Source organism: Cyprinodon tularosa, unplaced genomic scaffold (assembly GCF_016077235.1).
Source record: "Cyprinodon tularosa strain WSP-4 unplaced genomic scaffold, ASM1607723v1 ctg727, whole genome shotgun sequence".
Taxonomy (NCBI): domain Eukaryota; kingdom Metazoa; phylum Chordata; class Actinopteri; order Cyprinodontiformes; family Cyprinodontidae; genus Cyprinodon; species Cyprinodon tularosa.
In genome coordinates, this window is record NW_024039482.1 from 296815 (window position 1) to 311998 (window position 15184).

Below are 15184 nucleotides of genomic sequence, written 5' to 3' on the forward strand. Positions count from 1 at the left end.
TCTGCCTCCTTTTCCAGGCATATTAATTATCTTCTTAACGACCTTTTTAAAATGAGCAGATTTGACCTTTTTCAAAAACGATCCTTTTCTAAGAACTTCTGATTAATAATCCAGAACTTTCTGCTCCTCTGGGAGGAACAGAGTGACCCGTTTCCGGACTGTTTATCTTTTCTTTTATCTGCAGTCTTTGGGCCGCTCTGTAGAACTGCTAGAATGTAGAGCTTGTTGGTTCTGTGTGAAGCAGAAGCTGCAGGCATGGATTAGCTGAGGCTCCCTGAGGTCTGCTCACAACTCCGCTGACAGAGTAGCTGAGAGAAGGTTCTGGATGCAGCGGCGGGTTCTGGATGCAGCGGCGGGTTCTGGATGCAGCGGCGGGTTCTGGATGCAGCGGCGGGTTCTGATGCAGCGGGTTCTGATGCAGTGGCGGGTTCTGATGCAGTGGCGGGTTCTGATGCAGCGGGTTCTGATGCAGTGGCGGGTTCTGATGCAGTGGCGGGTTCTGGATGCAGCGGCGGGTTCTGGATGCAGCGGCGGGTTCTGATGCAGCGGCGGGTTCTGATGCAGTGGCGGGTTCTGGATGCAGCGGCGGGTTCTGGATGCAGCGGCGGGTTCTGGATGCAGCGGCGGGTTCTGATGCAGCGGGTTCTGATGCAGTGGCGGGTTCTGATGCAGTGGCGGGTTCTGATGCAGCAGCGGGTTCTAGATGCAGCAGCAAGTTCTGATGCAGCGGGTTCTGATGCAGCGGGTTCTGATGCAGCGGGTTCTGATGCAGCGGGTTCTGATGCAGCGGGTTCTGATGCAGCGGCGGGTTCTGATGCAGCAGCGGGTTCTGATGCAGCGGGTTCTGATGCAGCGGGTTCTGATGCAGCAGCGGGTTCTGATGCAGCAGCGGGTTCTGATGCAGCGGGTTCTGATGCAGCAGCGGGTTCTGATGCAGCAGCGGGTTCTGATGCAGCGGGTTCTGATGCAGCGGGTTCTGATGCAGCAGCGGGTTCTGATGCAGCGGGTTCTGATGCAGCAGCGGGTTCTGATGCAGCGGGTTCTGATGCAGCAGCGGGTTCTGATGCAGCGGGTTCTGATGCAGCAGCGGGTTCTGATGCAGCGGATTCTGATGGTTCCGGAAGCGGCTGGGTGTGGGTCGGCTCCTCCTCCGTCTGTCAATAAGAGCTCCGTTTGCCGTCAGACTGGATTTTCCGGGTCTTCGTTGTCGAGCTCAGATTTCTCTGGAATGTCTCTCCTTCATCCTCCAGGTTCTGCTCTCTGATTCGTGGTTTGCAGCCCGTCCAATCAGAGCCGGCCCTGACCTTTGACCATTGACCTCTGCCACTGGCTGAGGAATGTATCTGGGTTTCCATGGTGACGCTGTGATTAGTCGTCAGCATGGCTGATGTTCTGGTGAGGAGCTGCTGGTTCTGGCTCCCCTGCTGGGTGGCAGCGGCGGCCATGTTTCTCAGGTTTGACCTTTGACCCAATGAACATGCAGACTTGTCAGGAGAAGATTCTGCAGGTTCTGTTTCAGGTTCTGGACGGGTTGAGGCCTCTCCATGAGCCTCAGCAGAGGATGGACCTCCCAGCAGGTTCCTCTGATGTTCCTCAGAACCGCCGCCGTGTGAAGCAGAGTCAGAGCAGCGGTTCTGGTTCCGGTTCTGGTTCTGGTTCCAGTTCCGGTTGTGTTGCTGATGGAACCCTGAGCGGCTCAGATGCTTTTGGACCCAGAGTTCCTCCTGCTGCTGTTGTCAGTCTGCCGGGCCTGTGGGGCGTCTGGGCTCACGTCTCGGCCCGTCCCGTGGTTCCCGTCGGACCGGGCCGGGTTCTGCCTCAGGGACGCTCTGCTCCTGCTGAACGTCTCCATGTTTAGCTGCTAGGTGTTTCTGTCCATCAGGGGATGAAGCCTGGACTCTGTTCTGGTCCGGTTCAGCTTCTCCTCCTGAACCAGAACCAGGAAAGTCCTGGAGGTTCATCCTGGGCTTCCTGTTTGCTGCTGCTGGGTTTGAAGACAGAAAAGTTCTGCTTATATCTTCTGATGTTTGCTTTTGGACCAGAACCATCAGTTCTCAGCCTGAAGGACGGATCATCTTTGGACCCGTCCTTTCTGCAGTCATGCTGCGGGCTCTTAGTTCCTGCGGGGCTCTGCTGGTGCTGGGCGTTCTGGTTTCAGGTTTCTGGTCTGGTCCTGGTTCTGGACCAGCATCATCCAGCTGATCCATCAGTCCACTCAGGATGACCTGGGATCAGATGAGGCTCCTCCATCGCTGCTCCTTCATTGCTGTCAGCGTTTGCTCTGATTTGTTAATAAAGGTTGATTGTTGTTTAAAGGGAGGCTGGTGTAACGCTGCAGGCACCATTTTAATCTTTGGAGGAAGATGAAGAAACATCAGCTTCATCAATTGGCAGCACTTATTGGCCTTAAAGCACCTGTATCAGTCGGTCTCCAGGAAGAGGCCTCGTCTTTACTGGGATTAGCAGATTTAGCTTAGCATCACTCCTGGTTATTAGAAAAAGCTCAGCATCCATTGATTCCTTTCATCTCATCAATAGTTTTATTTTCCTTTTATGTTTAATAATTTTACCTTCATGCCACTGAAATATACTCTCCCCTGCCTTTCTTCCTCATGTCCAGAACTTGGATTGCTGAAATGATCTTTTCTCAGTAAACTCTCATATTTTTGAGAGATAATCTAGAGAGATTATTTTGGATTATTTTAACCCTGAGTATCTGTGCAGGTTCTGACCAGAACCAGATCCAGTTGGGGACGGATGGTTTTATCACTTCACCGATCTGTTCTGTGGGGTTTTTATTGGGCCGATTACTGGAGCAGATATTGTTGGGTTTTTCTCCTTCCTTTATGTGATAAAAATACTCAATGATAAAAAAAAAATGTCCATATATACAGAAATAAAACTTTATTAATAAACAAAACTTAATCAAAAGCGGTGGGAGATGGAAACCAGCAAAGAATGAACTCAAAGCACACGAATGAATCACTGAACGCGTACTGGCTGATATTGACCTTAAATATCGGCATTAAATATCGGCCCAGTTTAAAGTCGTCTGTCTGTTCCTACAGTAAACTGCTCCACAGGGAAGCTCAGCATCTTAAAATTGAGTCCAGTTCAGCCAATCACCATCACTGAATGATGATGATGTCATCTTTCCTGGATTTGTAGATATTTAATAAAAATCAATCTGATGTTAAAGAGGCAGCTGAGCTTCACTGTTCTGTCAAGAGTTAAAGGAGTCCAGTTTAACAGACACAGAACCGGGCCTGCTGGGTCTCCTGGGAGAGTCCGGCCTGGTCTCCATCCTGGTTGATGGTTCTGCAGGTCCAAACCTCAGAAGGTCATCTGAGGCTCCTCCTCCACGCGCTGCATGGACGGATTCACATAAACCAGCTGATGGATCTCATTCAGCCGACGGAGCGGAAGAAGAAATGTTGAAATGAGGTTTGAGTTTGATGGATAGATTGATCAGATTAATGAGGACATCCAGGCAGCTTTGAGCTGAATGCTGGCTGGATTATCTCAGATTATGAATGAATTTAATGGATTGTTCTGGTCCTGCAGCAGCTTCAGCCAGTGGGTCAATCAATTATTGATTTAACACTGATTTGTCACGTAAGAGCCGAAAAAAAAAAAAAAAGATTTTCTGGGGAAGCAGCACATCTACCACTGCAGTTTATTATTGGCCAGAATCAGCCATTTAAATTTAATTTTATACGTTTCCTGTGTTTCTTTAGAACCGTGCTGCCATTTCCTTTTGCGTCAGAGTTCTCCCTGATGAGCTGGGATGGCGTGGGTCCGCTGGGTCGGTCTGTTTGAGCAGCGATCAGCTGATAACCACTCATTGGCTCGCTGTGTCCAAACGTCTGTCCTAATCCCCCACAATGCACCTTCAGAAGTAGTGATCAACCATGGTCACTAGATGAGCAGATATATCCCAGAATGCTTTGCTAGAGCTCTTCCCGCAAAGCATCATGGGATTTATTGTTTGGGCGAGAGAGTAAAGATGGCGCAGACAGTGTGGGAGGAGCCAGAGTCATGTGACTAACAGGGAGCAAAAAAAGTATTGTTGATCTGTCCGAACGGTCAGTTAACGGAGTCATTATAAAATCCACCATATAGTGATGGAGGGGTCAGGGGTCATTGATAATCCCTGAAAATGCTCCTAATCATCGCATAGTCCCAGCATAGCTTCGACATAGTCCCAGCATAGTCCTGGCATAATCCCGGTTTAGTCCTGGCATAATCCCGGTTTAGTCCCAGCATAGCCTTGGCATAGTCCCAGCATAGTCTCAGCATAGCTTCGGCATAGTCCCAGCATAGTCCTGGCATAATCCCATTTTAGTCCTGGCATAATCCCGGTTTAGTCCCGGTTTAGTCCCAGCATAGTCTCAGCATAGCTTTGGCATAGTCCTGGCATAATCTCGGTTTAGTCCCAGCATAGCCTCGGCATAGTCCCAGCATAGTCCTGGCATAATCCCGGTTTAGTCCCAGCATAGTCCTGGCATAATCCCAGTTTAGTCCCAGCATAGTCCTGGCATAATCCCGGTTTAGTCCCAGCATAGCCTCGGCATAGTCCCAGCATAGTCCTGGCACAATCCCAGTTTAGTCCCAGCATAGTCCTGGCATAATCCCGGTTTAGTCCCAGCATAGTCCTGGCATAATCCCAGTTTAGTACCAGCATAGCCTTGGCATAATCCCAGCACAGTCCTGGCATAATCCCAGTTTAGTCCCAGCATAGTCCTGGCATAATCCCAGTTTAGTCCCAGCATAGTCCTGGCATAATCCCGGTTTAGTCCCAGCATAGTCCTGGCATAATCCCAGTTTAGTCCCAGCATAGTCCTGGCATAATCCCGGCTTAGTCCCAGCATAGTCCTGGCATAATCCCGGTTTAGTCCTTGCATAGCCTTGGCATAGTCCCAGCATAGTCCTGGCATAATCCCAGTTTAGTCCCAGCATAGTCCTGGCATAATCCCAGTTTAGTCCCAGCATAGTCCTGGCATAGTCCTGGCACAATCCCAGTTTAGTCCTTGCATAGCCTTGGCATAGTCCCAGCATAGTCCTGGCATAATCCCAGTTTAGTCCCAGCATAGTCCTGGCATAATCCCAGTTTAGTCCCAGCATAGTCCTGGCATAGTCCTGGCATAATCCCGGTTTAGTCCTTGCATAGCCTTGGCATAGTCCCAGCATAGTCCTGGCATAATCCCAGTTTAGTCCCAGCATAGTCCTGGCATAATCCCAGTTTAGTCCCAGCATAGTCCCAGCATAGTCCTGGCACAATCCCAGTTTAGTCCTAGCATAGTCCTGGCATAATCCCGGTTTAGTCCCAGCATAGTCCTGGCATAATCCCAGTTTAGTCCCAGCATAGTCCTGGCATAATCCCGGCTTAGTCCCAGCATAGTCCTGGCATAATCCCGGTTTAGTCCTTGCATAGCCTTGGCATAGTCCCAGCATAGTCCTGGCATAATCCCAGTTTAGTCCCAGCATAGTCCTGGCATAATCCCAGTTTAGTCCCAGCATAGTCCTGGCATAGTCCCAGCTTAGTCCCAGCTTAGTCCCAGCATAGTCCCAGCATAGTCTCAGCATAGTCCCAGCATAGTCCTGGCATAGTCCCAGCTTAGTCTCAGCATAGTCCCAGCATAGTCCTGGCATAGTCCCATCTTAGTCTCAGCTTAGTCCCAGCATAGTCCTGGCATAGTCCCAGCTTAGTCTCAGCTTAGTCCCGGCATAGTCCCAGCATAGTCTCAGCATAGTCCCAGCATAGTCCTGGCATAGTCCCAGCTTAGTCTCAGCATAGTCCCAGCATAGTCCTGGCATAGTCCCAGCTTAGTCTCAGCTTAGTCCCGGCATAGTCCCGGCATAGTCTCGGCATAGTCTAAGCATAGTCTTTTATCCTTAGCATCGATTGCTGCTGTGTGGTTCTGATAAAATTGATCTATGTTTAAAGTGTCACTGGAATTTAAATGAAATGTCTGAGAGGAATCCTGATGCAATCTGGCAGCACTTCCCCCTCAGTCACAAAGTTCTGCCTCCCAGGAGGTTGGCGGCTCTATGATGTCTGTGTGGCATGTTGGGTCCACTAGAGGGCAGCAGAGGCAGCTGAGCAGATGTCCTGAGAATCAGGTTCTGGTGGAGGTTCTCTTTCATCTCATTGGATTGTTTTAAAGAAACAGGCTTTGATTAATACCCAGAGTCAGAGTCAGTTTTTTATAGAATAATATTCAATTATATTTTTATCTTCTATTTATTTATTTATCTGTTGAGACTCAATTCACTCCTGAAGATGAAGGTGGTGGAGATCCTTCATATGTGAGACGTTGCATGATGGGTCTGATGAAAGCTGTCAGTCTGAGTCTGTAGGTCACTTTACTAAGAGGCTAAGGTGGGATGATGAGTGACTGTAATGAACCTGAGGAGCTGCTGAAGCCTCCATGCAGATCTACATATTACATCTGCATATTAAATACTCATAAAGGAGGAAGAAACTGGTTCTCTGTCATTTCATAAGAAGCATTTTTTTAATTTGCCAAAATAAGCCGTGTTTTAACTTTAGTTTTTTTTTCTGTAGATTTTAAATGAGGTTTAGATTATAATCTTTGATCATGCCAAGATATTTATAGGTTGTTTCTAAATCCATGGATGCACTGCGGGAGGGAGTGACAGTAGGGAAGATTGAGGAAACAAAGAGGCCTCCAAACCAAAACCAGCTGAGCCTGCTGTGTTGGATAAGTAAAGCACTGAATCATCAGCATAAAGATGCACAGCTGCACTGATTGGATAGTGATCGGTCCAAAGGCCGACCCCTGTGGAACCCCTCTAGAGATCTAGAACCTGATGTTTGATCACAGGTGGTTCTGATTACAGCTAGATCATTCAGTAACCAACCACCGTCTGCTCAGTCGACTCTACGTCCGAAAGTCTTTGATGGACAGTAGAAGTTTGCTAAGAAACTTGATCACCTCGTTTGCTACAGTCTTCATCGTGTTGTTTGCAAGTCTTTGTCACCTCTGACCCCTGTTGAATCAAAGCTGATGTTCTGCAGATGTTCCAGATGTTTCTTTCATCTGCTTACAGGTGAATCTGCTGGGCTTGGACCTCCTGTCGGCCTTGGTGACCCGGTTACAGGACAGATTCCGGGCTCAAATCGGGACAGGTAAAGCTCCCTCAGTTCAGATTAGATTTAACTTAGAAAATGGTGAAACTGTTTCTTCTACTTGGTTCTCTTGACTCTTCAGCAATCCCTCACACTAAGCATGCTTGTAGAGACAGTGGAGAGGAAAAACTCCCTTTGAACAGGAAGAAACCTCCAGCAGAACCAGGCTCAGTGTGAGCGGCCATCTGCTGAGGCCCACTGGGGTTCAAGGAGACAGAAGCAGACATAGAAAAAGAAGCATAGATACTAAAGGCAACTGTCAACCAGCTCCACAGGCGGCCCCGTCCAGGAAACACACAGCCAGGCAGACGAGCTCCGAGCCAGCTCCCACGTCAGAGGATGAAGAGAGCACATCCAGTTAGTCACAGTCAGAGAAACAGGACTACACTGGAAAACAGGCCAAGCTCCAACATCTAGAAACAAAGGTGTTGATGGCAGCAGCACAGCTGATATTTCTCTCCAGGATGGAGTCACAGCCAAACAGGAACAGACCAGATGAAGCTACTATGAGAAAAAGCAGAGAGAGCAGAACGTTAGAGATTGAACTAACAGATTCTGCAGAGTGGGAGAATAGAGATAGAATGATGCAGAATGATGAAAAAGGGGTCCCTATGTCCTCCAGCAGTCTAAGCCTATAGCAGCAGAACTATAGAGATAGCTCAGGATAACCTGAGCCACTCTAACTAGAAGCTTTATCAAAAAGGAAAGTTTTAAGCCTAGCCTTAAAGTAGACAGGGTGTCTCCTGGCCCGCCAGGCCCACAGCATCTGTCGTCCTCCACCGTGCCCATCGGAAGCTTTTCCACATCGTGTTTTGATCAGACTCACAGGTCCGACAGAAAGAAAAATCCTTCATTCCACCTTAACAACCAGGGAGCCTGTAGGCGGAGTCTGATGGTTGCTATGGAGACGCAATGACCTGTTTCCCTCCTCTCTGATTGGGACGCCCATGGGAAGTTCTCTGGAGTCCAAACACTGTGGGGCTGATTCCAGCTTCCTCATGTCAGTGGCCCCTGAGCAAGGCACTAACCCCAGGCTTCCTGCTGACCTCTGTGTGCGGATTGATCGCTTTTTTTTTTTTAGCATTTAATGATTAGACGTAAACTTTTATTGTCATTTTGTATAATTAATCCATATAATAATGGATCAAGTAGAGACGTTTATAAAGATGAAGCTGGTTGATATTCCATTCCTCAGATTAGAGGCGGGATTATTATTCGCTGATAGACATGTTGACCGAGTCTCCTGCTTCTGTTCATCTTCCAGTTCTGCCCAGCCTGATCGATCGACTGGGAGACGCCAAAGATCAAGTTCGAGAGCAGGACCAGACTCTGCTGCTAAAGATCATGGAGCAGGCTGCGTCTCCTCAGGTAGGTCAGGATCAGCTTCCTGCAGCTTAAAGCTGCCGTTTGGACGGCTGTGGACGGGGACGGCCTGTCCCTCACTGTTAGAGGACGCACCCTGCTCTCCTGCTGAAATCTAACCAACGACTCAGGAGACTGAGTGGTCAGTCTGCCCCATCACAGCGCTACGCTAACGTTAGCATCCCGCCTTGAGTGGTCAGTCTACTCCATCACAGCGCTTTGCTAACGTTAGCATACGCTGTGAGTGGTCAGTCTACTCCATCACAGCGCTACACTAACGTTAGCGTACCGCTGTGAGTGGTCAGTCTACTCCATCACAGCGCTACGCTAGCGCTAGCGTACCGCTGTGAGTGGTCAGTCTACTCCGTCACAGCTCTACTCTAACGTTAGCGTACCGCTGTGAGCGGTCAGTCTACTCCATCACAGCGCTACGCTAACGCTAGCGTACCGCTGTGAGCGGTCAGTCTACTCCATCACAGCGCTACGCTAACGCTAGCGTACCGCTGTGAGTGGTCAGTCTACTCCATCACAGCGCTACGCTAACGCTAGCGTACCGCTGTGAGTGGTCAGTCTACTCCATCGCAGCTCTACACTAACGTTAGCGTAGCGCTGTGAGCGGTCAGTCTACTCCGTCACAGCGCTACGCTAACGTTAGCGTGCGCTGTGAGTGGTCAGTCTGCTCCATCACAGCGCTACGCTAACGCTAGCGTACCGCTATGAGTGGTCAGTCTACTCCGTCACAGCTCTACTCTAACGTTAGCGTACCGCTGTGAGCGGTCAGTCTACTCCATCACAGCGCTACGCTAACGCTAGCGTACCGCTGTGAGTGGTCAGTCTACTCCATCACAGCGCTACGCTAACGCTAGCGTACCGCTGTGAGTGGTCAGTCTACTCCATCGCAGCTCTACACTAACGTTAGCGTAGCGCTGTGAGCGGTCAGTCTACTCCGTCACAGCGCTACGCTAACGTTAGCGTGCGCTGTGAGTGGTCAGTCTGCTCCATCACAGCGCTACACTAACGTTAGCGTAGCGCTGTGAGCGGTCAGTCTACTCCGTCACAGCGCTACGCTAACGTTAGCGTGGTCAGTCTGCTCCATCACAGCGCTACACTAACGTTAGCGTAGCGCTGTGAGCGGTCAGTCTACTCCGTCACAGCGCTATGCTAACGTTAGCGTGCGCTGTGAGTGGTCAGTCTACTCCGTCACAGAGCTACGCTAACGTTAGCGTACGCTGTGAGTGGTCAGTCTACTCAGTCACAGCGCTACGCTAACGTTAGCCTGGTTGAGTGTCTCTGATGGACACAGCCGACGACTCTGTTTCTGCTTTCAGTACGTCTGGGACCGAATGCTGGGAGGCTTTAAGCATAAGAACAACCGCACCAGAGAGGGAGTGTGCCTTTGTCTCATCGCCACTTTGAACACGTGAGCAGAACCCGCCAGCAGAACCCGCTCCTCTGGACTTTATGTTCTGTTGGGTTCTGATTAAGAACAGAACCTCTGTTTGTGTTCCAGGTACGGAGCTCAGGGCCTGACGCTGAGTAAGATCGTCCCTCACATCTGCAACCTGCTGGGGGACCCAACCAGCCAGGTAAAGACTAGAATCCAGACCATCCTCAGAACCGTCCCAGAACCCAGACCGTCCTCAGAACTGTTCCAGAGCCCAGATTGAACCCAAACCGTCCTCAGACCCGATAAAAAAGATTTATTTCCAGCTTTTTCATACGACACAGCGTCCCTCTCAGGGCAGCAGGCAGGTTTCACCTGCTGCTCCGCGTCCTGGAGGTCCAAAGGTCCTGAACAGGAGCTCCTTGGAGTCCCTGAACATGGAGGTTCTGCTCTGGACCGCTAATTAAAGGAGGTTTTGGGGTTTCAGGAGCTCAGAATCGGATCATATTCCAACATTTCTCTGTGCCTGCTGGTTCTGATTGGTGGTCGGTCGGACCAGTAGCAGCACTGGTTTGTGTCCATCAGAACTGGTTCTGATTGGTGGTCGGTCGGACCAGTAGCAGCACTGGTTTGTATCCATCAGAACTGGTTCTGATTGGTGGTCGGTCGGACCAGTAGCAGCACTGGTTTGTGTCCATCAGAACTGGTTCTGATTGGTGGTCGGTCGGACCAGTAGCAGCACTGGTTTGTATCCATCAGAACTGGTTCTGATTGGTGGTCGGTCGGACCAGTAGCAGCACTGGTTTGTATCCATCAGAACTGGTTCTGATTGGTGGTCGGTCGGACCAGTAGCAGCACTGGTTTGGGTCCATCTGAAGCTCCTGCGTCAGACTGATGACATGTTTGTCTGCAGGTGCGAGATGCAGCCATGAGCTGCTTGGTGGAGATCTACAGACACGTGGGGGAGAGGGTGAGGCTGGACCTCAGCAAGAAGGGCCTTCCTCAGTCACGGTACGCCTCCTCTTTAATGTCACACAGCGACCCCCGGTGGACTGACAGAGGACTGCAGCTTTGACCTTATTTGGTCAAACTTTTAGGGACTCTTCATGAAGCTGATCAGTTATTGATCAGTTATTGATTAGTTATTCATGGGTTATTGATCTGTTATTGATCCTTCAGTTCTTGGCCTCTTCAGACTCTGATCTTTACCTCTGTGTTTCTGACAGGTTGAATGTGATCTTCAGCAGATTCGATGAAGTCCAAAGATCTGGGAACATGGTCCCGTCTTCTGGCTCTGGTGAGTTCTCCTTCTGTCCCTCTCTGCCTGCCGTCTCCTGTGGCGTCCTCAGCAGTAGGTGGGGTGGGGGCCGCTGGAGGTGTGGCTTAGACCTTTTTTTTTCTTCCATCATTTTTCTGCAAGTTGGAATAAAGACATGCTGCCTCTCCCCGTGTGGCCCCTCCTATCTCATGATGTCACCTTGGAGCCGCTGATGGACTCACTGGTTTCAGAACCAAATCAGAACCTGGAAATGGGTTCTGCTGTTGAAGAACGCATGAGCAGAGCTGAACAGGATTCTGTATTCAGCAGCTCAGAGCTTCCGAACCAGGCAGATCCCGATCGGAGGAACTGGGCCGATCGAGCTACCCGAGACGATCGGAGGAACCAGGCAGATTGGAGGACCCGGGGCCGATCGGGGGAACCGGGGCCGATCGGAGGAACCCGGGCCGATCGGGGGAACCGGGGCCAATCGGTTGAACCCGGGCCGATCAGTTGAACCCGGGCCGATCCTAATTCAGAGGAACCAGGATCAAACCAGTTTCTCCCATAAACATGGGACTGAGGCTGTTTTTCAGGGGAAAATATTCCTCTTGGTCTAAATTTGGCTGTAGAAGCAGATTCATAGTGACTCTGCAGTTTCCAGCCGTTGGAGCGGCTCCCAGTTTTCAGGGACTTTGTCCTCCTCAGTGGGACAGTTGGTGGAGGTGAAGGTCTCTGTTCATCACAGGAGCGGTACCAGTTTGGCACCGCTCCATGAACTGGTGTGAATCTTTGATAGATCTGGGATCAGTGCTGATGCCTCTGATGCTCCATGTGGAGCTACTCCATGTTCTCCTTTGCTTATCAGGAAGCAGCTATTTTTAGCCCGGCTGGTCAGAGCCGACCCGCTTTAAGCCGGACTCTGAACCCAGGTCCAGAGTTCTGGACTGTGGGGGAACAGCTGAACACAAGTCTGATAAGAACCTAGAGGCTACAGGTCAGAGGTCAAAGGTCAGGACCCTGAAAAACCTGGACCCAACTGCTGGAGGCCATGAGGGACAGAACCAACCCAGAACACAGAAGCTGTCCCGGACGGCGGTGGAGGACTGATGGTCTGGGCTAGGTTAGAAGAAACTAGACTGCTGGTGTAGATTCTCAGTCATGAAGGTCATAATCATCCAAAAAAAGTAAAAAACAAAAACAATCCATTAGCTTCAGATCTTCTCAGACCTGGAGAAGACCTCTGGGCTCCATGTGGAGGCTGAGGGGCTGAAACACTCTGAAGGTCCTCTCTGATCAGAGCGTGGAGTTTAAACCAGCGGCTTCTTCTTCTTCTGCAGATAAAAACTTTGAGGATGAAGACTCGGTGGACGGAGGCAGGTCCTCCTCCTCCTCGTCCTCCAAGGCGCCTCCTGGTGGGCGGAGGCCGGCAGTGAGCTCGGTGAGGAGACCCAGCTCTGCTTCATCCACCAAGTCCACAGGTGAGGCTTGCTGCAGGGTGAAGGTCGGGCAGAGCAGCAGGAAGCTGAGCTTCATCTTTAATCATCTCCTCTGTGAAGGTAAAGAAGCCGCAGCTGGAGCTGTGGACGAAGAGGACTTCATCAAAGCGTTTGACGACGTGCCGTCGGTCCAGGTAGGTGGGCGGGTCATGCATGTGAAGGAACCTTTAGGTGGGCGGGGTCATGCATGCGAAAAAACCTTCAGGTGGGCGGGGTCATGCATGCGAAGGAACCTTTAGGTGGGCGGGGTCATGCATGCGAAAAAACCTTCAGGTGGGCGGGGTCATGCATGCGAAGGAACCTTTAGGTGGGCGGGGTCATGCATGCGAAGGAACGTTCAGGTGGGCGGGGTCATGCATGTGAAGGAACCTTCAGGTGGGCGGGTCATGCATGTGAAGGAACCTTCAGGTGGGCGGGGTCATGGATGCGAAGGAACCTTTAGGTGGGCGGGGTCATGCATGTGAAGGAACCTTCAGGTGGGCGGGTCATGCATGTGAAGGAACCTTCAGGTGGGCGGGGTCATGGATGCGAAGGAACCTTTAGGTGGGCGGGGTCATGCATGCGAAGGAACCTTCAGGTGGGCGGGTCATGCATGTGAAGGAACCTTCAGGTGGGCGGGGTCATGCATGCGAAGGAACCTTCAGGTGGGCGGGTCATGCATGTGAAGGAACCTTCAGGTGGGCGGGGTCATGCATGCGAAGGAACCTTTAGGTGGGCGGGGTCATGCATGCGAAGGAACGTTCAGGTGGGCGGGGTCATGCATGTGAAGGAACCTTCAGGTGGGCGGGTCATGCATGTGAAGGAACCTTCAGGTGGGCGGGGTCATGGATGCGAAGGAACCTTTAGGTGGGCGGGGTCATGCATGCGAAGGAACGTTCAGGTGGGCGGGGTCATTCATGTGAAGGAACCTTCAGGTGGGCGGGGTCATGCATGTGAAGGAACCTTCAGGTGGGCGGGGTCATGCATGTGAAGGAACCTTCAGGTGGGCGGGGTCATGCATGCGAAGGAACCTTCAGGTGGGCGGGGTCATGCATGCGAAGGAACCTTCAGGTGGGCTGGGTCATGCATGCGAAGGAACCTTCAGGTGGGCGGGGTCATGCATGCGAAGGAACGTTCAGGTGGGCGGGGTCATGCATGTGAAGGAACCTTTAGGTGGGCGGGGTCATGCATGCGAAAAAACCTTCAGGTGGGCGGGGTCATGCATGCGAAGGAACCTTTAGGTGGGCGGGGTCATGCATGCGAAGGAACCTTCAGGTGGGCGGGGTCATGCATGCGAAGGAACGTTCAGGTGGGCGGGGTCATGCATGCGAAGGAACCTTTAGGTGGGCGGGGTCATGCATGCGAAGGAACGTTCAGGTGGGCGGGGTCATGCATGTGAAGGAACCTTCAGGTGGGCGGGTCATGCATGTGAAGGAACCTTCAGGTGGGCGGGGTCATGGATGCGAAGGAACCTTTAGGTGGGCGGGGTCATGCATGCGAAGGAACGTTCAGGTGGGCGGGGTCATTCATGTGAAGGAACCTTCAGGTGGGCGGGTCATGCATGTGAAGGAACCTTCAGGTGGGCGGGGTCATGCATGCGAAGGAACGTTCAGGTGGGCGGGGTCATTCATGTGAAGGAACCTTCAGGTGGGCGGGGTCATGCATGTGAAGGAACCTTCAGGTGGGCGGGGTCATGCATGTGAAGGAACCTTCAGGTGGGCGGGGTCATGCATGCGAAGGAACCTTCAGGTGGGCGGGGTCATGCATGCGAAGGAACCTTCAGGTGGGCTGGGTCATGCATGCGAAGGAACCTTCAGGTGGGCGGGGTCATGCATGCGAAGGAACGTTCAGGTGGGCGGGGTCATGCATGCGAAGGAACCTTCAGGTGGGCGGGGTCATGCATGTGAAGGAACCTTCAGGTAGAGCTAACCAGTGCTGCTTCTGCCTGCTGTAGATCTACTCTAACAGGGAGATGGAGGACCAGCTGACCAAGACCAGGGAGGTTCTGTCTGATGACAAACATGACTGGGAGCAGCGGGTGGTGGCGGTAAGCCCTCTCAGCTTCATCCAGGGTCCGTCTGCTTCCCACAGACCGCCACTGACCTCTGACCCTTCTGTTCCAGCTGAAGAGGGTCCGGTCGCTCATCCTAGCCGGAGCCGCTGACTACGATGGCTTCCCTCAGCAGCTGCGGCTGCTGGAGGCTCCTCTGAAGCTGTCAGCCAAAGATCTGCGTTCCCAGGTGGTCCGAGAGGCCTGCATCACGCTGGGGTAAGGGGGCGGGGCCAACATGAACCGCGGCTGATTAGGTTCTGCTTTGCTGGGAAGCATCCATCATGTAGATGAGGTGGAACAGAGACCAGATGGAGCTAAAGAGCAGCTGCTTGATGGATGGAGCAGGAGGACGCCATGCTGAGTCCTCCTGCTTCTGACACATTTAGGCTGGATGTGATACCAGAGAAACTCTGACCTCTGATGCTGCAGGGTTTAACCTCTGAGTGGTGCGGAGTTTAACCTCTGACCTCTGAGGGCTGCAGGGTTTAACCTCTGA

At 51.6% G+C, this 15184-nt stretch overlaps 1 protein-coding gene across 41 annotated transcripts in view; it reads left to right on the forward strand.

Annotated features, from left to right (window-relative positions):
* The window catches only part of clasp1a (cytoplasmic linker associated protein 1a), a 57433-nt gene that overhangs the window by 4605 nt on the left and 37644 nt on the right, over positions 1 to 15184 (forward strand). For all 41 annotated transcript variants that reach the window (XM_038269282.1, XM_038269278.1, XM_038269289.1 and 38 more), the window contains exons 3-12: positions 7075 to 7153; positions 8418 to 8521; positions 9844 to 9935; positions 10026 to 10101; positions 10813 to 10910; positions 11126 to 11196; positions 12498 to 12638; positions 12717 to 12790; positions 14590 to 14682; positions 14759 to 14904. In XM_038269282.1, the coding sequence (XP_038125210.1) occupies positions 7075 to 7153; positions 8418 to 8521; positions 9844 to 9935; positions 10026 to 10101; positions 10813 to 10910; positions 11126 to 11196; positions 12498 to 12638; positions 12717 to 12790; positions 14590 to 14682; positions 14759 to 14904 (974 nt within the window). The remainder of the gene's footprint in view (positions 1 to 7074; positions 7154 to 8417; positions 8522 to 9843; positions 9936 to 10025; positions 10102 to 10812; positions 10911 to 11125; positions 11197 to 12497; positions 12639 to 12716; positions 12791 to 14589; positions 14683 to 14758; positions 14905 to 15184) is intronic.